This window comes from Macaca mulatta, chromosome 13, assembly GCF_049350105.2.
Source record: "Macaca mulatta isolate MMU2019108-1 chromosome 13, T2T-MMU8v2.0, whole genome shotgun sequence".
Classification (NCBI taxonomy): Eukaryota; Metazoa; Chordata; class Mammalia; order Primates; family Cercopithecidae; genus Macaca; species Macaca mulatta.
In genome coordinates, this window is record NC_133418.1 from 58,209,765 (window position 1) to 58,232,500 (window position 22,736).

Here is a 22,736-nt window from a genome sequence, read left to right on the forward strand (position 1 = left end):
CCTAGAAGAAAACCTAGGCAATAACATTCAGGACATTGGCATGGGCAAAGACTTCATGACTAAAACACCAAAAGCAATGGCAACAGAGGCCAAAATAGACAAATGGGATCTAATTAAACTAAAGAGCTTCTGCACAGCAAAAGAAACTATCATCAGAGTGAACAGGCAACCTACGGAATGGGAGAAGATTTTTGCAATCTATCCATCTGACAAACGGCTAATATCCAGAATCTACAAGGAACTTAAAAACATTTACAAGAAAAAAACACAACCCCATGAAAAAGTGGGTGAAGGATATGAACAGACACTTTTCAAAAGAAGACATTTATGTGGCCAACAAACATGAAAAAAGCTCATCATCACTGGTCATTAGAGAAATGCAAATCAAAACCATAATGAGATACCATATCATGCCAGTTAGAATGGCAGTCATTAAAAAGTCAGGAAACAATAGATACTGGAGAGGATGTGGAGAAATAGGAATGCTTTTACACTGTTGGTAGGGGTATAAATTAGTTCAAACATTGTGGAAGACAGTGTGGTGATTCCTCAAGGATCTAGAACTAGAAATACCATTTGACCTAGCAATTCCATTACTGGGTATATTCCCAAAGGATTATAAATCATTCCACCATAAAGACACATGCACACATATGTTTACTGCAGCACTATTCACAATACCAAAGACTTGGAACCAACCCAAATGCCCATCAGTGTTAGACTGGATAAAGAAAATGTGGCACATATACACCATGGAGTACTATACATCCATAAAAAAGGATGAGCTCATGTCCTTTGTGGGGACATGGATGAAGCTGGAAATCATCATTCTCAGCAAACTAGCACAGGAACAGAAAACCAAACATTACATGTTCTCACTCATAAGTGGGAGCTGAACAATGAGAACATATGGGCACAGGGAGGGAAACATCACACACCAGGGCCTGTCAGGGGGTGGGGTGCAAGGGGAGGGATAGCATTAGGAGAAATACCTAATGTAGATGATGGGTTGATGGGTGCAGCAAACCACCATGGGACATGTGTACCTATGTAACAAACCTGCAGGTTCTGCACCTGTATCCAAGAACTTAAAGTATATTAATAAAAAATCATATGTGTATGTGTGTATATATATACACATACACATACACACATACACATATTGCCAACAATAAAGAAAAAATGGTTAAACAAACAAAAAAAAATCCTCTCACACCTGTATAGAGTAAGTTACATAAAACCTCCCCCCCAAAAAAAAAAAAATCTTGTCCTATATTTTAAATTTTCTATGTAACATCCTAGGCTGTAATATGAGGATCTTTGGACATTTTCACTGTATGGTGCCCCAGCAAAACAGAGTCATCACAAGTATAAGAAATTCCCTTTGTGGCCAGGCGCAGTGGCTCACGCCTGTAATCCCAGCACTTTGGGAGGCCAAGGCTGGTGGATTACCTGAGGTCAGGAGTTCGAAACCAGCCTGACCGACATGGTAAAACCTTGTCTCTACTAAAAATAAAAAAAATTAGCCAGTTGTGGTGGTGCATTCCTGTAATCCCAGTTATTTGGGAGGCTGAGGCAGGAGAATTGCTTGAACCCAGGAGACGGAGGTTGTAGTGAGCCAAAATCGTGCCATTGCACTCTAACCCAGGCCACAAAAGTGAAACATCATCTCAAAAAAAAAAAAAAAAAAGAAGAAGAAGGAATAAAAAATTCCTTTTGTAAAAAAGGAATGAGATCATGTTTGATTGTTAGAAAACCACCTATAATCCCTTGAGAAGGGATAAATGGGCTTGCAGCTAATATAAAAAATTTAAGCACATTGCTATGTCATGAGAGAATGAATAGAAAAATAAAGGAAGATAGTCAAAATAGGAAATGGGCTCTCTGTGCTCTCATCATAACTACACTACAACATTGCGCACATAAAAAAGAGAAAAAGACATAACCAGATGAGGAGGAGAGGGTGAGTGGGTAGTCAGCACCTTCGAGTCACTTTGTAGATGAAAAAAGTGGTAAAGTTGATTTCTTATAAACAAATAAAACCCTCCCTATAAGTCTAGTTTTGCCTCCCCCATAACTTACCAGAATCAAACTTTCCTAGTTGCAATTAATAGGCAAGAGGTATTTTGAACCTTATTTTACCAACTGCAATTGTCACAAACCTAGTTCTGAAGATATCTGCAGTATTTGGTAAAGTTTATCTGTAATACTATGGATTATATTTCCATATCTTAAGATTTACCAGTAACATTGATGTCCTGAGATTCAAAGGCCAGACTACCCAACAGCCTCATCAAAAACCAAAGGTTATTGTGACAAGATGAGACCAGAGACACAAGAAGAAACTTTGTGAGTGGCCAAATATATTCCCCATCCTAACTCGGCTCCTGTGAGGAAATTCCACCTAGGACCCCCAGGGACACTCAACCTTAACCCAATCTGACCGCCAAGAAGAGGTATGCCACTCAACATGTAATCTTGACTAACACCACAAACTTCATTTCTTCACAGACACTTTAACGTATGGTATAGAAGGAACATGAGCAGTTGTGTAAAAGGAATCCAGTAGACCAAAGGCCTCGTGGTAAGAATTGTATCAGTCTGCGTCCCTTCTCAACCATTCACTTCCTCATCACTGCCTCCTCATGTAAAAGTGGCAGACCTATGGAACATTTCAGAGTGATGGACAGTGGAAGGGAGGCCCGTATGAGTGGAAATCTTGATGGCCCACCAAGTTCACAATGCCCTCTGTCCTGACACGAAAGGGCAGCCAAACAGTCTTCATTGTAAAATAAATACGTATTTGGGAATAATACTAGATTCTCAATTTCTTGGAAGGCATCACTCGCATTTGGAAATGGACACCAGTCCTAAGCAGAGTCTCTTTTTCCACAGAGAAAATTAATCAGCTGATAATGATGATGTGGTCATGACAGCAGCTAACACAGACATAATACTTACCATTGCCAAGTATGGTTCTAAGTTCTATATATTAACTTGTTTAATGTTCTCAACAGTCCTATAAGTAGTACTAATACTATTCCCATTTTATGGGTGAGTTTAGGCTGTTCCTGTATCCAAAAAAGTTAAACCATCTCATGTAGAAATCTGATTTATTAAGAGCCTGTTCTCCATGAGTAAAGACCAATATTGGGTTGCTTCCATTCTGATCCTACACTGAAACCCCCTCATGCCTGAATATCACTAGATGGCATCAGGAATATTGAATGAGACAGTAGGTAACTCCTAAAGAGAGCAGCACTAAGAAATATGTGTGTTCTAGACAGTTCTCAATTCAGGGGTAAAGGGAGAAGCAAACACTGGACTATCAATTCCTTGAGGGCACGGATTGGTCTTACTCATTTCTGTCATCCCAGAACTTAGCACAGTACCCTCTACACAGAAGGGTCTCTGTGGATGAATAAATGAATGAACGAAATAGAATGCTAAGCAGTGCCTGATCACTTCCTTCTAAAGATCCTTCCTCATATGTCATTCTGTCTTCTCTCTTTCTAACGAGAGACAGAGAGAGAACTGGTAGACACATTTCAGAAATAAATGAACCCAAAAGATATTAGTTACTAGGTTACTTTTCAACCTGGTAAAAAAGAAAAATTGTTGGAATTGAGAAACCTGACTGACTTAGGTCCTGTCGTTTTCTCACTTACACGCTGTCAGGCCTTAGGTAATTCTCACCTATGAAATAGAGACACAAATCTCTGCTCTGCCATAAGGGTGGTGGTGTGAGGCTCACAAATGAACGAGAGTGGGCACATTTCAGAATCTGAATGCATGAAAAATGAGTTATTTGTTTGAAAAATTTCCCACCTAGCATCGTACCTGACACATAGTAGATTCTCAGTAAATATATTTGTTAAATAATGGAATATCACCGGGTGTGGTGGCTCATGCCTGTAATCCCAGCCCTTTGGGAGGCTGAGGCAGGCAGATCACGAGGTCAAGAGATCTAGAGCAGCCTGGCCAACATGGTGAAACCTCATCTCTACTAAAAATACGAAAATGAGCTGGGCATGGTGGTGCATGCCTATAGTCCCAGCTACTCGGGAGGCTGAGGCAGGAGAATCGCTTGAACCTGGGAGACAGAGGTTGCAGTGAGCCAAGATCATGCCACTGCACTCCAGCCTGGCAACAGAGCGAGACTCCGTCTCAAAAAAAAAAAAAAAAAAAAAAAAAAAAAGGAATATCAGAATTAATGAGCCACAAGTCTCTGATCCTCTAAACTCCATTTCATAAGACTTCCTTTAAGAGGTTCAAAGTTGTCAGTGCCAACCTCAGTGGAAGGAATAAAACCAATCTCAGGTAAATGCCACTTCAAGTTAGAGTTGGAAAAGTTACAGCCAACTGCACATGAAAATAAATAATACTCTCAGCCTTATGGAGAGGCAAGACTGATGAGAATAAAGAGATGTTGAAAGTTGAGCAGGATTGAAAATCAAGCCAATGGGCCCCAACTCTTGCAACCCTCCTCTTTTTGCTCCTTCTCCCCAGCATCTTAGGTCACAAGCCAAAAAGAATGGCAGCGTCATTGCTGTAATTTTGCTCCTCTGAAATAGGAACCTGGATTAGCTTTAGCTGGCTGAAGCTCAACCCAGATAAGTCCAGAGCAATGCTGATAGGCAGCAGGAAGGAATTTGAGGAAGTGACAAGAAATGCCACGTCATCCATCATAAAGAAAGCTTTCCCACAAAGTGGCCTGGGAGCTGGCTACATAGCAACGGGGGTTCAGAAAGATGCAGATAAACACAGAAGTCTTTCCTAGTACCAGAATAGAGAGCCAGCCACAAATAATTCATGCCCTTGCCACATCCTTCAGTGAGTACTAGGAAGAATGTAGGATACCCTGCCTTCCACTTTCCCTGCTCATGCAGCCAAAAGGAACCTGAGCTTGCATGTCCTGGGTGCCCTCCTGCTGCAGGGGATCAGGATGCCGGAGACAGCAGACTTGCCTCTCTGCTCATTTCTAACACATCAACCAGAGAATCACCAGAAATCCTGAGGATGTGTTTTTTTTAACAGAGATTCTAGGCTCCAGTCTTTCTGTTGCAGGGAAGGGTATGTGCCATGTCAGAAATAAACTCTTCCTAATTCCATTCTCCAAGTAATGGACATCATAATAATCTGCAATGGCATCTGTCATTGCAAAGATTTCCACCATTCTTCAAAAAAGTTTCATAGGAAAGTAGAAGTTAGCAAGCAGTTATTCTCCAAAGAAATGCACAAGAAATGAGACTCAGCAAAGAAGACTGGAGAGAGTGGAATTCTTCTTTCCCATTGTTTTCTTAGACAGCAAGAAATTCCCTATTGATTATACATGCTATGACTTTCCTATGGTTTAAAATTTCATTCAAAGGGTCTGTTCTCACCAAAATGTACCCAAAACTTGTCTATCTTCAGGAGGAAATCTGTACTTTGAAAAACAGACAAAAAGATCAAATCTTTTAACCAAAACTATATTCTGCATTATTAAATAATTCTAGTGACTACTTAAAAGGGTATATTGAGCTAGATCTCAGCCTGTACCTTCATTGGATAAATCACATAATATCCCAGTGTGCTAAATCTCCTTGAAAGAAACTCTGGCTTAAATTCTGCCATCTCAAATTGTCCCCAACTTCTATCTAGAGAGAAATTTCAGTCACTAGTATCCCAGAGGTTTCATTATGGCCACAGCTATTAGTAGACCATATTTTCATCCTGAGTAGCCAGGGAAATATTTCAATGCAGTACATTTTTTTTGCTCAGAACTCTTTGAGAACACACCAAATAGGAAATAATTAGAATAACATTTACTTATCCTCACATATTAGCATTAAATTATTAGTTGTATTAGTGGCTTGCATTTACATTAAACTTGCAAATTATATAGACCCTTATTTCTATTCTATGAGCATTTAGATTTTTTCCCTGCATGCATATCTAATCATTTGCTTACCTCTTATCACTCCAGGAACCTAGAGTTCTTAATTCCATGGATTTCCACAGGGCAAGAATCTAGGCCACCGTTTATGCACAGAAATCAATTCAGCCATCACTACACTATGCATCAAAACAACATTTTAAGAGTAAAAGTTGAAGCCAGTGGCATTGAGCCAAAGCACCTCTCCTCCGAAGGAAAATGCAGTGGGATTTTAAAGGGCAAATAGGGCAGGTTACCGAGCCTTACTGTCTCACCAATAAATGGGGAATCCTTCATGGCCCAGGGTTTCTTGATTCAAATCTGGAGCTTAAGACTTTGTGCCTAAAGAAAAGTGCTGATTCTCATCCCCCAGTGCATTTCTGGAATGTCCATGTAAATATTCACTGGATCAATTTTCTCTCTTTGCTCCTAGTGAGATCATATTAACCAATGACACTTTTATGTTTTTAATTAAAATCGAAAAGAGCATTTTGGCACCATAAGTCTATTGCATTTTTATAAGATCTTCATCTCTGAAACACAATCTTATATTAACATGACAGTTTCAAAAAAATCATATTATCATAAATCATAGAAACATCATTGGCTTCTTTTAAATTGTATTCAATCTACTAACTACACCATTCACAAATTATAACAATCTATGCAAATGTACATTAAAGCCATAAAAAGCTTTTCCAGCATGTTCTTTTCCCACAGCCCAAATAAAGGTACATTAAGAAAATCTGGCAAAGGGCATATATGTCTATTGCCATTTCCCACAGCAAATAGGGTGTTTTCCTCTGGGAATAAAACATTTTCCTTAAACTACTGTTTATAACCCTTATCAGCTCAACTGCAATAGAGCCATCAAGTTCAATCTCTTGTGGAAAAAAGTCAAGGTCAACAAGTACTTGCATTTTTGTTTTTTCTTTAGCTGCAATTGCTACTGACATTCAATTGGGTAATAAACATGAGGTCTGTCAAATGTTCCCAAAGAACAGGTGATCCAAAAGCTATCTCAGCACAAGGCCATTGCCAGGTAATCAAACAATCTTGTTATAACAATTATGATTTGAGTACATTTATTTATAGATGCAAACATCTGTCAGTTCTGAATGAATATTGCCAGACAATTCCCACCATTGGGGTCATAAGAATGAGGAAGTACAAGAGGGCTCTTGCTAGAATTACTCACCAACAATAATGTGTACCCTGATGAGCAGAGTACCATCCAAAGAAAAGGCTTTCTCCTCTTATCTTTTCTATTTAAAGGCAATTTTGTATAGCTCAATACAGCCATGTCCTCTACTATGCCAGCCAGATTCCTGAGCCCAGTTGCCTCTCTCTGCCTGAAAACCAATTCTACGGTTATGTGTGTGTGTGTCTATTTGGAATTGTTGCATTATTCCTTTAAGCCAGCATGGTTGCTACATTCAAAAACACTCCATTTTAACTTGAAAAGTGCTAGAATTTATTCAGCATTTAATCCTAAAAAGTCAGATAGATGTTTGGAATAAAGACCACATAGTTCTTTCCAATTCATCATGAAGCTCACTGATATCAACAGGAGTTATGCATTTGGATCCGGGCGGCACATGGCTCCATGCCATATGCAACTTACGGATTAAAAATAGAATCTGTTCCAGCTGTAAAGTAAGACACGTTAAACCTACAGCCTCCATTTAAAATATGAAAATTAAATCTAGGGACTATGGCTAGTGTCTAAGATGATGACTCTGATCCACATAATGCAAACCTATTGCTTCCATTTCAGTTACGGAAAATGAACCTAAAGTTGATTCTTGGGGCCTAAAAGCAATGCTTCCGCTTCTCGCTATGTAACTTTTATTAACATTCCATCATTTAGTGGAGCAATTAACGTTGTCCAAAGCTGATTCCTTTACTATCAAGAGCATCAGGAAATCTGGAAACAAAGGAAAGCTAATTCTTCTAAAAACACATAAACCCACATCTTGGGGAAGAAAGTAAAAACTAAAAACAAAACGAGAAATTCTGGATGCACAAAATGAAGTACGCTACTTTGAAAGACAGCTTTCAAAGTCAATGTAGACACACTAAGTATCAGGTGATAGTGTTTTTAGCCAAATAAACACTGCTCCAGTGTAAAAAGGTATCCTTCATTCTTTAACATTCTGGCAAAAAGTCAATGTAACCAGAGTTGTATCAGCAGGCATAAGAGTATACTGTTTCTAATCCTGCATTCTATTAAGTCTTGGGCCGTTAATCTAAAGACTCTACATAAAAATAAAAATTAGCAACTGAGAAGTGGGAAAGGCTGAAGCACACCAGGATTAGAATCCACTGGGAGTGCATAAACACGAAGGCCCATGAAGCAAAACATCTATTCTGCAAACACTCAGGAAATGTTCATCAATCAGTTGTCAAGCAAAGGGGGAAGTCACCTCACTTTCAGAGCAGTAAACTGATGAAATGAGTCACCAAATTCCCATGACAGCTTGGCTGGCCTCTTCCTTTCCACCCAGCCCCTGGTCTCCATGGAGCCGGAGCCTTCTTTGAGGGAAAGCAGTGCAGCAGAGAGAATTCGTGGGATTTCTGCAAGCCATCCTCAGGAAGGGGTGGGAAAAGCATCACTTCTGCCCAGCAAGGGTGTAGGAGAAAAGCCACAGCCATCAATGACCAGCTGCATTTTCTCCCATCTAGAGTGGCAAAGCTACATTCAGAAGAAGACAAAGAGCGTGCCGATGGGATCTGTAGTCTGTGTAGTCAGTCTTCCGATACCTTGGCGTCATCCCAGAGCCTTTGCACTCCACTGCCCTCTGCGTCCACTCAGTCTCTCTGTCCAGTCCAGTCTTCCTCCTCAAAGCTCTGCTCTCTAGCCTCCTCCCTCTGCCTTAGTAAAGTTCTGCAACATTTCTGAATAACTATCATGCTGACTTCAACCTCCCCCTGCTCCGATTCCTCCTTCACTCACATCCGACCACGCCACAACCCTCACATTTCCAATGACTCCCTACTGCCTGCTAAACCAATGCCACAACGACAGATATGGCCTTAAGATGACAAATATGACCCTTTGTGGTCTGGCCCCTGCTACCTCTTGGGCCTCACCTCAGACTCTTTCTCTCTCACATGCACTCTCTGCTCATGCTGAGGCACACACAAAGTCCCCAAAGTGGCACGCTCTCTCTCCTTCCTACCTTTACACAAGCTATTTTTTTTTTCCTCACATGCCCCTCTTCTCCATCTCTCCCAAGTTTCCATCATAGACTCACTCTCTTAGGAGACTGAGTGGGAGATCAAAAATAGAAAATCAGTTTCTTCTAGGGCTAACTCCGGGGGGTGAGGTAGTGGTTGCTGGAGTGTTGTGTGGAGAAGGACCTGCATCTGCTCTCCTTTCAGGCCCAATGACAAGGGTGCTGTGATCCATTAAAAATGGCCACCATGGAAAGACTAGAGAGAAGTCTCTAGTCTGATGCCAGGCAGGTGCTGCCCCTGTGCCAGTTTGTTAGGTGCCATTCCTCTACTTCCAAATTACTCAGAACCTGCTCACTAGGGAGACTTAACCTATGATATATTCAACTGTCTGTTCCTCTACCAGACTGTCAGTTTCTTAATTCCGGAAATGACTTCTTTCACTCTGAATTCCCACATCTAGCACAGGACTGGTATGCAGTGGACATTTAATTAATACTCATTCAATTAATAAATGGGAATATTTCCCTTTCACTTCTATCTTTGGGAGTGTTCCTCTCATATGCTTAAAATGTACATTAAGCAATACTTTCATTTGCAGTAAATGTATTCCTTTTACCTGAGGGGATGGTTTTGGTGCTAGGATGAGGTAAGCCAAATATTCATAACACTCAGCCCCCTCCAACTTTATAGGCTGAAGTCATATTCCCTCAGAACTTTCATTTTTAAGGACTGCAGCATCTGAACCTTCCATTCTGGCATCCCAGCTCAGCCTCTCAGCATCTCCATTCTAACCATTGCTTACCTGAATCTCTCTGGCTCCATTAACCCTGTTCCCAGGGATAATAATAACCAGCACAACAACAGCATCCTCACCCTCATTCCTGGCTTCAGATGGAGGAAGAAAAGACTGGAGAATGAAGCGGACCCACCAGAGTGGTCAGAAGAAGGAGACAGACAAGTGAAGAAAGGCCTCATGGCATTACCAAAACTCAACGCCTTGGCTCACATCAAAATAGGCTATCATTCATTTCAACCGTGGAAATCAAGACTAGGTTAGATTGCAATGAGGTAAAGGAAGAAAAGGATGAATATGATTACAGATACCTAGTCCAATCAATCAAATATGTATCAGCAATTCTTACAACTGCAGCATTGTGCTAGGAACTGGGGAACATGAGAGGAGTCTTACAGATGCTGTCAAGGATGCCAACCTGTGCCACCTCTCTGGACTCCCTGTGTGAGGACAGGAGAAGAATTTCTTTCAGATCTTAATGCCGGTCAAATCGATTCTTCAGAGCAACTTCCATGGATATTGTAAATCTTATAATTAATTATACTTCAGTCTTTGTTTTAGCTGCTAGGAAGCTCAGGGCCAAATTAATACCTATTTCTAGTAATTGTACATGATCTTATAATTTATATTGCTCGGTACTACCCTTATTTCTTGGCTTTTTGTTTATTTTGCTTTCCATTCTAATTTGTTCATCTACATATTTTTTATCCTATTGTATACTATAAACTTTTGTTAATTTCCTTAAATCCTTTCTTAGAATGAGAGGGAGAATATATATACAAATATACATATTTATATTTATGCACAGATAAGTATATATAATATATAAATATGTTGTTTATAAATAAATATATAGATATTTATAAATAAACATATAAATACAAATAACTATATAAATACGTGTATTTATAAAATAAATAATAGATGTATATACTTATATTTGTATCCATATATTTATATGTATATGTGTATATATATGCATTTTAAAATCAACATATCCTTTTCTCCCAAGGTATTAAAGTATAAAAGGGGTGTCAAGGTGCTACCTGTCCTGGCTGTCATAGGTAGTAGGGGCACTCAAGGAAAGAGTCAAACTACAACAGTAAGTGCTAATAACCAAGCAACAAGCCCATTGGCAAATTCAATATTTTCTGCATTCACTCTTTAATTCCCTTTTTCTTAAAAATATACAATTTTTTAAAATGTAAGCTTTGCTATGTAAGGTCATATTTTCCTTTTCTTCTAATATGGAAATAAGCAACAGGAAGTTCTGCTGTCTTCATTCTTTGTTATAAAATAAAGTGAGCAATGTTAGGAGGGAATGCATATGAATTGATATTAGTAAGTGGGAGAAAACCAAACTAATTGTACTAATCAAATAGAATGCTTTTAGGTTAAGTAATTATGGAAAACTATCTGAAAGACAGAGCTAATCCACAAAGCCAGACACTTGAGCAAAACCCAACTTTACCAACTACATTTCTGGGACTAATCAATACAAGAGATAGACAATGCCTACTTTTTTTTTTTTCCCCCCTAACGAAAATGCTTGGCATAAATTTACTGTTTGGGTTAGTTTTTGTTAGGCCAACAGCCAAAGCCTCTACTACTACTATTCTTAATTAGTGCTATCACCCATGAGAAAGAGAAATAACTTTTGGGGTAGAGCTAAATATCACAATTCAGCAGGGGTAGAATCATGGCTGCTACTGAGAAGGGCATAGGACATAAAAGCATCCTCCCAGGGTAGCATAGTTACCCTTGCTACAGGGTCCTGTCTCAGAATTCATCCTCACTTCAACCCTATCATCCCTCAGATTCTGCTGCTGGTCTCCACCCATCTTCTGTTAGATGCCCACTGTGGGGCAAAGGGTGGTGTCCAAGCGTAGGAGTAGGGAGAATAGGTGATTAGGTGGATGGCATGATTTAAGGTCAAGACCTCCATACACATGTGTTATACATCCACATATTCAACCAACTGAGGATGGAAGATATTTGAAAAAAAAAAGATGATTGTATATGTACTGAACATATACAGACTGTTTTTCTTGTCATTATTTTCTAAACAATACAGCATAACAACTATTTGCAAAGCATTTACCTTGTAATAGGTATTATAAGTAATTGAGATATTATTTAAAGTATATGGGTGGATGTGCATAGGTTACATGCAAATACTATGCCATTTAATAGCAGGGAATTGAGCATCTGAAGATTTTGGTATCTGGGGGTTGGAGGGAGAGGGTCCTGGAACCAATCCCTGGGGGATACCAAGGGATGTCTATACATCCCCAAACCCACTTAACTTCTGACACTTAAGTTTAGAAGTTGTTAACCTGGGCTATAGAGACACCCCCTCAAGGGAGATCCATGGTTAGAATTCAGGGGATATATATACTTAAGAAGGGGAAAAATTACATTTTTATTATCAATAACTTCAATTAGAATTAGCATTTCCTTCATGCATGTATGTAAGTAACAAACCAACCACAGAACTATTAGCAGGACCTGTAACTTTGTCCCCAATGGAAATCATATGTGCATATCACAATACAGTTGTTACAAATATCTTAAAACATGATTTACATTTATCACTACTTCAAAAATTCAGCAGATAACAGAATTACTACTAGATCTTGTTATTTAAGCCTATTAACAGAGTATGTGTGTATATATATATATATATATTTTTTTTTTTTTTTTTTTTGAGATGGAGTCTCACTCTTGTTGCCCAGGCTGGAGTGCAATGGCACAATCTCAGCTCACCGCAACCTCTGCCTCCCAGGTTCAAGCAATTCTGCCTCAGCCTCCCGAGTAGCTGGGATTACAGGCACGTGCCGCTCCACCCGGTTAATTTTGTATTTTTAGTAGAGATGGGGTTTCTCAATGTTGGTCAGGCTGGTTTTGAATTCCTGACCGCAGGTGATCCGCCCACCTCGGCCTCCCAAAGTGCTGGGATTACAGGCATGAGCCACTGCACCTGGCCTTATATTACTATTTTACAACTTGGCTTTAAAAAATATTTAGATAATTGAATTTTAATACAATTCATTGCCCTTGTAGTCCTATGGGTTTTATTTTATACATTAATAAATATATTACTCTGATAAGGTATCCATTGGCTTCACCAGACTGCCAAAGGAGTACTGTCCTCCTCAAAATGTCAAGATTCCCTTGAAGAAGATCAAGCTGAGTCAGCAGCCAGGTGACTAATGGCGGTAAAAGCAATGATGGCTCCAATGGTTCAGGCAGCAGAGGCACTGGTTGGCTCATGGCAGTGTGGAAGGACTGGACCAAGTTTCCAAGAGTGGGCTCTGGAGCCAAGTCTACCTAACAGGGCCCCATAGATGTTGAACGTCTACATTACCAAGGTGGATCTGTCCCTCTGCAATTTAAACCTAAGACCCACCATGCTGTGTGCCATCCAGCAGGCCTGACCGCGGAGTTCACCCTATCTGGGTCACTGGCATGTTGTGAAATAAATACACTCACGGCTCCCTAAGAATATCCAGTATTTAGCAAATATTTTACTTCGATATGCTTGATGTTCTTGGTAGCACACAGGAACTTCCTAAGGGCAAATACTATGACCTACTCATTTTTATAGCTTACACAGAGTACCTGGCACACAGTAAGTGCTTAATCTATTTTTGATGACTTGACCAGAATGTATAAATTTACATTCCCATCCCCCGCTTAAACACAACTCATGACAATATTTTGGCTCATCCGCAGGAGAGATTATAATTCTAAACTCTTTTTATCTCCTTGGGCTATGTTAAATGAATGCTTCCCTAAAATTAACTTCCTCACTTCTGCCTTGCCAAGAATGACACCATGTGAAGAATCTACCACCTGAAACAGTGAATTCTCTCCTCATTTATTTCCTTGAGTAGAAACTGAAACACATGTTTAAGCTGTGCCAGGCTGTGTGGTGGCCCTGGAATGCCTGGGAGATCTGACCTGAAAAACAAGTTATTGCTTATAATTTAAAACCCAATGCAGACTCAAGAGAAGAAGGGAAAGTGAGAAAGGATAAGAGAATGAAAAGGCCCTACATAAAAACTGAATTAAATAATTACAGAATAAGACCTGGATTTTTAAAGCTAATATCTCCATTTTTATCATTAACATAAAACAATACAATGCATGGTATTAATATGATGTGGAACATATTTCTCTATATGTGATGTATTTTTGGAAAATACTTTACAGTTTTGAAAAGAAAGAACTGAGTATTATGAACAATTAACTTCCAGGTCCATGAAAATAGAAAAGATATTCCACTCTCACTGAAAAGCGAATACCCTTCTAGCTAGGGGAGCTTTCTCTAATTTACAGCCAACTGAGTGAAACTGAAAAGAAGATACTTTTTACAAAGTTTTCATGCCTCTGGCTGCAGAGCTAAATGATGAATTGATATAACATCATTATTCATATACTTTTTTACCACTTATTTCTTATTTTAAAATATTGCATGAGTCTTGGGAGACAAAAGTAGTGAATTCTAGGAAAATAAAAGAACTGGTGTATAATTTTAGATGTGTATAATTTTAACTGGTGTATAATTTTAGATGTGCTACAAGTCACACCAGAGTTGATATTTCTTAAAAAATGACAGCAACAACAAAATTTTAATCCATCACTTGCAACCAAACTCCAGTATCTGCACAGTATCTGGCCAGTAGACAGATGTCAGTGACATCACAAATCAAGTGTGCAAACCAAAGGGAAAACAGAATTGTGACTTACAGGTCACACAATAAATATCACACCTTTTAAATTTCAAAAACAAGAGTTCAAAATTTGATAAGAAATCCAGACCATGAGTTCACACATAAATAAAAACGAGCAATCAACAGAAAATATAAGAAATGACTCTGTTGACTAATGCCCTGTCTTTTCCAATTGAGGGTCAGAACTATTCAAACCCAATCACATGAGGATGGAATCAGTAAAGGTCAGTCAAAGACAAGCTGAAACTCCAACTGTCTAGCTGACCTTCAGAGCTTGTGACAAATTGCTATCAGTCAATGTCAACTAATGACAGGAGCTCTTTGGCTAATCAATTGTTCTAAAAATGATCAAGAAAACTACTCACAGGACAGCTCATTTTCACATCAATGCCTGTGAAGTATGAAAAGCTCATTTTTTGAGTTTTTAATAAGCTCATAAGTAAAGCAGTTACTTGGTAACAGAGGTCACCTTACAGAAAAAGACAGAACCTTTGTCTTTTACATATTCTTTTATTACCATATTATAGTAAAAATATGTCACAGATACGCTAGAGGGCTACATAATAAAGTAGATAACACTTCATCCACTTTCAGATAAATACTTCTGAATTCGAAGAATATCTCTGCTCGGCTGTAAATAATTTCAGATGCACTTTTTGGTTGTTTAAGACGAAAAACAGTGACCTGAAGTTTACTGCTGATGCTGCCTAATAATGAGAAGAGGCACTTTCTATGAAAGTGCTTATGGCCAAGTTCGTGCCCCGAAATATAGTTACTACTTCTAGATGATGAAGTTAGTTTTCTTTAAGATGGCCTGCTTTCATGATGCTAGAAGTCAAGCAGGTGGAAAACAGAACACTGTTACTCACATTTGATGAGTCAATAAAAGGAAAGGTGAGTATATTACAGGGTGTTCTTGGGAAAATAGTTCTCTGTCTCTACATCTCATTCAACATGTTTGATAAGTTAATAATATAGACTTTTTGATAACAGGCATTTGTGGAGCATAATAACTTCCCCTTTCTTTTTTACACCTGACTTTTCCCACCAGGAAATCATTTTCCTATTCTGCCTGCCACTGCATGCAAAGGCCACACTTTAATTTGCAGGTCAACATTAAATATAACCAAAGGAACACACAGGGCTGCGATGCTCTAAGGCCTGTGGTCACAATTATATTTCACTTTTCTCTCCTCTCAAAAGTGTATTAGTCAAAATCATTACAGTGCCATTGAAATACAAGAAGTCCCTGGAGAGGTACAGGCTTAAGAAGCAAGTGTGAACAAATAAAGATCATTCAAGTCACTGTGACCAACAGGCAAATGAATCAACAAAAAAATAAAAATTACCATTTGTAACCATTTTCCTTCAGTTTCAAGTTTCTTAAGTTATCATTTTGTTTGTAAAATACATTGGATTTTTTTTTTAAAGAAAATTCTCTCAAAACAAGCAGTATTAACTTTGTGTTTTCAGCTGAAAAGCTGCAAAGTGACAGCAGTTTCAGATTACATCCTGAACCTGAGTTGCTACGGTAGTTTTTCAAATTAAAATATCTTCTGTGGCCTCAACCACTCTCAAGTTGTCCATAGGAAAGAAATAAAGGAGGGAGGGCAACACTTAAGCCGAGCTATAATTGGAAGTATGTGAAAAATGAAGTGTCAGTTTGGTCAATAAAGGGCAAAGGTCAAGGGGAACTGCAGCCCAAACTCTGTGCGAAATGTGCTCATTAAGACATCCAATCAGAGCGCTCCTTCCCACCTATCCCATTATTCATCGGACAGCTGACTGTTTCAAATGCCTGGGTTCGGGCTGTTATTACTTTTCTTCTTCATGTAAAAAAGGCGAGTGGTATATAAATCGTTGCTCAGTCATCTGGAACATAATGTGGCCCTTCCCCACCTCCCTCGCCCGGTGCTCCCCGTCCCCTCTCAGGCTGCTCTGCCTGCTGGCTTCACAGGTCTGGAACAACTGCCTTGAGATTCCCCTCAATAATAAATGGAATTGCCTTCTGCCTATAGGTTGCCTGGACTCACACAAAAGCTGGTGTAGAGGGGGATGGGGCAGTGGGAGGCACTGCAACTACTGATACATTATGATAGAGAAATGCAGTGCTTTGCAATTATTCTTCTTTAAAGAAACATCCTGGTATGCTGGTTTTGCCTTTTTTTTTTAAAGTGGTACTATTGTTATTCTGAGTCCTGCCTCCTAAAGGAGAAGTTCATAAGTGGGTTTTTGAGATTCCAGCAATCATTGAAAACCTTTAGGGTTGAAATGTTTTCCATCAAATTTCCATGTAGAAATAATACTTTTTCTTTATCCTCACAAAAGAGGCAAATATGATGAGTTTGAAGTGGAAAATGTTCTGCAAGAGCAATATCTTTACTTGTTCCCATGCTTCTATTCTTAATTCACTAAGTCTTTGAATGAGTGAAATGATATAGGCTCTTAATACATAATACCAATGAATCATATCAGTCACCATGCTCCCTTTGTAAATACTTCATTCATCATTCTACTTAGCATGCAAAACTAGGTTCTCCTTCCCCAACAGAACATTACCCCTCTGAGTCTAAGGCGATTCTGTCTTATTCATAGCTAGGTCACCACTAGGGAGCACGGCGCCAGGTTCAGTACAGACAACTGGGGAAAGAGTTGTCAAATTGGTAACAGAAAGAATGTCTGTCAAATGATCTGTTTCTCCAGTAAAGCAGTGTATCAAATAGGACATCATAGTTAGGAACTTGGGCTCTAGAGTCAGACTGCATGGGTTCAAGTCCCGACTCGAGCACCAGCCAGTGTGTGGCCTTGGACAAGTCTCCTTATCGCTCTGAGCCTCTGTGACCTCACTCGAAAAGTGAGGGGATGGAAATACCTACACTGACTGACAGCCCTTCGTGTTCTATTTTATTATCGTTTTACCATCATTTATTTAGCTCTCTTAACTTTAAAGCAAAAACAGAGACCTGTCCAAACTCGAAAATGTGGTCAATTGTAGTTGGAGCTGCTTGAGAGGCATAGAGTGGCTGCGGCAGGCCTCTGGGGAAACAGCAAAAATCTAGGGGAAGAGGCACCCGATTTGCTTGAAGTTCTCCCATTCCAAAACACACAGTTCCTAGAGAAGGCTCTGATTATGGTCAGGCGGGCAGCCATGCACAGTAGGATGCAAAAGACACATGAAAGCCACATGTATCTGCCATCGTGTACCTCCCGTACCTATGAGACACTACTTGGCAGCCCTGGAAACAGACACCCCATCCTAAGGCAGTTACAAAGCCAAGAGACCCAAGATCCCGAAGCTGACTTTGACAGTTACTCTTCAATATTTCTGAGCTATTACTTCTTTCTCCTGTGAAATGCGAAAATAAAGCAAATAATTGCCAGGGATAAAATAAGGATTCAATCTGGTATCTTTGGAAGTACTTTGAGGAAGTTATGGAGTAAACAAAATCAATGTTGTAGCAACAGCAACAGAGTCCCCAACGAAACACAGATGTGAGGCCCTCCCTCTTAAATGCCAATTGAAAAGGACTTTACTATTAAAGAATCAATCTCCTGCAAGGGACTACAAGTATTAATATTGAATGGAAGTAGATATCATAAAAAGAGTCATCATGATGAATAATTTGAATTGAGGGAAAGATATATTGTGCAAATCATCAATAAACATTAAACCCCTGAATAACAGTACCTTGGTATTCTCTTAATTACATATCTTATGTACATTCTCTTTAGAATGCCCATGATTGGATTTTATATTTTTCTTTTCCTAGATGGAGTCTTGCTCTGTCACCCAGGCTGGAGTGCTATGGCACGATCTCAGTTCACTGCAAACTCCACCTCCTGGGTTCAAACGATTCTCCTGCCTCAGCCTCCCGAGTAGTTGGGATTACAGGCGCCCGCCACCACGCCTGGCTAACTTTTGTATTTTTAGTAGAGACGGGATTTCACCATGTGGGCCAGGCTGGTCTTGAACTCCTGACTTTGTGACTCCCCCCACTTCGGCTTCCTAAATTGCTGGGATTACAGGCGTGAGCCACTGCTCCCAGCCATGGATTTTGTATTTCTTTTTTTAATGTTTAGGTAAAAATGTGTACTAAAAAACTCTTTCACTGATCACAACAGCTACTAATTCAGCAAATTATCAGGTACTCAAAATTCCCCAAATTGCTGGAGCTCTAACCAGAAACTCTTACTGTATTTTGAAATCTGTTAGAACATTTAAAATTTCCCACATAACTTATTTCATTTCAATTACTTTGAAAGTTCAAAAGAATAGGATTCAATTGAGACATATATATATATATATATATATATATATATAGAGAGAGAGAGAGAGAGAGAGAGAGAGAGAGAGAGAGAGAGAGAGAGAGCGCCTGTTACATGCCTCCACTGTGCAGCAGATAAGGTTATTTAACAGAGTACCTTAGGGGAGCCTAGGGGATTCCTTTTTTGTTATCTTTTCTTTCCTTTCTTTCTTTTTTTTTTTTAACCACAGGTGCCATAATGAAGTGGTAAAAATGGAAAAGGAATGAGGAAAAAAGAAATGCAGTACAAATAATATGGCAGAGAAAGTTTTAAAATATGTATTACTCCTGTCTGTGGGGGAAACACCTCTTTGGATATGTTCTTGACAGATTGAGTTATTTCTGTCTATTGGGTATGTATAAAGACATATTTATGGATTTATAAATCTTTTGAAGAGGGCTGTTATTTACCCAGTTGACTAAAATGGACTCAAACTGTGTAAATAACTATTTAGGACATGTACTACAGGCCAAATGCTGGCACAGCTTACACATCCATGCCTGCCAGAAAAGGCAAACAGGGAAAACATGGAAAAGCCACTGTGCACAGTTAATCCGAAGGCTGCACAAAGACCAAGCTCTGCAGGTCTCAGGGATGAAAAAAAGGTTTAGAAGGGTCATGGTTGGCATGGAAATGTGCATAAGTTGTTGCAGCAACACTTTCAGGCATCATTCTGCATTTATCAGGAATAAATTCCACCGCCAAAGAAAACCCACAAGGAAGGACAAGTAAGACTGAAGGTGGGGCTCCCAGCAGCCTCTGTTATCACGCACAGAAAGGTGGGGTAGGGGAAACCAGCGCAGAAAGTTTCTATTTGATGACAGTGGAAGTTATTGACTGTAGTTTTTTAGTAGAGAGATGAGGAAAGAGGGTCTGATGAGAAGAACCTTATTTAAGTAATTGGGAAACTGGAAGTTTAGGTCTGACGCTCCACTGGGACCTCAACAAATCACTCAGCTTCTTCATGCCTTATTTTTCTCCTCTATCAGATGGGGCTAGACCTACTTAATCTGCTAGCCAGGATTGTTTTTAAATGATTCAGCTGAGATCATTCAAATAAAATAATTTACGTGTAAATGCCTTAAAAACAACTGTTGGACTCAAATATAAAAACATAAAAAGAAAAACTATAGAAAGAAACATTCTAAGTGGAAAGTTAGTAATGTGAATAACATGTAGTTCCTAGTTACAATCAAATTATTAAATAGGCCTTTGGAGAACACTTGTTGAAGGAAGAAGCAGCGTACAACATTCCTAATTCCTTGCTACAGCATGTCAGAGGGGAAGAACTGGTAATGGGCATTTGCTATCCAAAAATCCTCTCATCATACAATGTTTGAGAAAACAGATGCATTACAGTTTTAAATTCAAGTGCATTTCCGCAGTTTGCAAGCCTTCAATGCAGCAGCTGAACTATCTACCTATTCTCAGATGATATCAGTTTTGAAAAGCAAGAAATAAAAAAGAAAAAGAAACAAGCCAAACACTAGGCTGCGACCCCATGTAGCAATTTTGGGCTACAGGAAACAGAATTTAGATTCCATTTACACCTTTTCGAAAACTCATAGTGTAAATAGAGTTATGAAAGTAAGGCTTTATATTGAAAGTGCTGACACCACCTTAACTATAGCGCTCTGAACAGCAACGCCATAACACATATATACACACACTTGAAAGAAAAAAGGCCCCTTGGATTTATGCTGCATATCATTTTCCAGTAAAAGTCAGAGGTCAGAGGTTACCTGTTTCTGCCTCAGCTCCGAACCAGTTTACTATTCTGGGCTCCGTTTTTACTAGGCTTATAGTTGTGATGAAGTCAGCAACTTTTCTTTGAACAATAAAATGTCTCAAATGTTTAAAATTATATTTGTAGAAGTTATTCCCGGTACAAACAGCATACATGTGCCTAACAAAAATTAACTTTCCTGTTTTTGTTTTCAAATTAATCATGCCAGATTCATTGTAGACTTTGCAATTTTAATTGGTAGAGCCCAACTAAGTTAGACAACAAAATTCCTTTGTCGTCTAAGAGCACTCCAGTGAAACATGATCATAAAACCAGATTTTAAAGTATGTACCTACTGTGGGCTCAGAGTCAACTTCAATAAAACAGCCCTTTTATATTCAGATAAAGAATTCTCTTTCAAACTTTAATTGCATTAATGGAACACAAAATCCACACAGTGGGCTCTCAAGAAAAGCAGTACAGACATTTGAATACTCATTCGCCCTTTGGTAGAAGACTAGCTTGATGTTTAAACTTTATTTCCTACTATCTGTAGTCAAACATGCATAATCCATGGACACTCACATACACATAGGTATGTGCATTCACAGGACAACACAAATTAACCTGTTATCTTTCCATGTCTTCTGAAATTTTATTTAGTCTGGCTTTGCAATGAAGTCAAGCACTTAGGAGATTCAGGTAAGTAAAACCAGAAAAAAAATGGCTTCAACCCAGGGAAGAGGGAAGCCAAGCATGTGCTACTAAAGGGCTCACAGCCTTATAAGCATCCTAAGACATCGTTAACTTGGAATCCTAGTGGGTGTTTCTTCATGAGCTCTTGAAAAGCCTCTGAGGGCAAGTAGTAATAATACTTTTTATTTGTATAGCAGGGTATGAGTGGCATACTATGTATTCACATTCAAACTTCTAAGCTACTTCTCTAATCTTGCCCTCAGTCAATTCACTGACCCTGTTTTATGAAGCTGGCCAGGTGACAGGCCAGTTAGGCAGCTGGAATGGCACAGAAGAAGAACAGGGTCAGAGAATAAAATAAGATGAGCTGATTCTCAAGTTAAAGGGGGTACTTCTTCTAGGAAAAACTGTATACATAGTAACTCACTAGACATTTCTGATTTTTCAATCCTTAAAAATGAAACAAGTAGCAAAAGAGAATAACATCTCCCCTACCTTGCTCACTGCTGTTGTCCCCACTGTGTGACGTGTGGCCACCGCTGGAAGGGCCTGGGGTTCCTCCTGAACGAGTAGATGCCGTGTCATCATGATCTCTGTTCCAAGAGGGCTGTGGGGGCACAAATCAGAAACCCAAATAAGAGGCATCTGTGAACCCTTTTTGGTAGGATCCCATGGTATAATGACAAAGCCATGGAGGGCTGGAGCACATAACCATGCCACCTTTCCCATCCCCCTTCAACCATGGTTCCAGCTCAGAGCTGCATTGGCACATTTATAATTTGCCAGTTTCTGCTTCCAAGCTAAAATAATATCTACAAATAGTTATTCTGTAAGTAATTGCATGCTTTATTACTAAGGAAAACAAAAACATTCCAGGCAAAGAGGAAAACAAAATGCTGCCACTGATTCTGACTCTATTTTCAACATCAACAAACCCTCTGGCACAACAGTCTGCTACTCTGGAAATGCAAAATGAGAGTGGTGGTCTATAACACTGTGGTTTATAGGGGCCTCTGATTCATCCTAGAAGACAAACATGGCAGAGCTTTTAAGACCTCACAATTAGGCCTGGGTCCATAATAGCTAGTATGTGTCAGCTGTTTGCCGGATGGTACATGGCAAATGGACCAGGCATAGGGACAAAAAAGGAATGAGAATAACAATAGATTCACATGGACTGTGTACACTCAGCCCCATGCAGAGCCTTCTTGTACTATTGAATGGAAAACAGATGTTGCTTCTTATCACTGGGTGCATTTGAAAGTAACATTTAGATAGGAAAAATTGGCTGTAAATTAAATTCTTGAGGAAAACAATCATGGCGACACTTCTCCCAAATCTCCCTTTATTACCAGAAAAGATTTTAATTAGCTTTTAGTGCTA

At 39.3% G+C, this 22,736-nt stretch overlaps 1 protein-coding gene across 13 annotated transcripts in view; it reads right to left on the bottom strand.

Moving 5' to 3' along the window:
• Positions 1-22,736, bottom strand: part of MEIS1 (Meis homeobox 1) — a 141,421-nt gene that overhangs the window by 86,550 nt on the left and 32,135 nt on the right. For all 13 annotated transcript variants that reach the window (XM_077958653.1, XM_077958656.1, XM_077958651.1 and 10 more), the window contains one exon: positions 21,849-21,960. In XM_077958653.1, the coding sequence (XP_077814779.1) occupies positions 21,849-21,960 (112 nt within the window). The remainder of the gene's footprint in view (positions 1-21,848; positions 21,961-22,736) is intronic.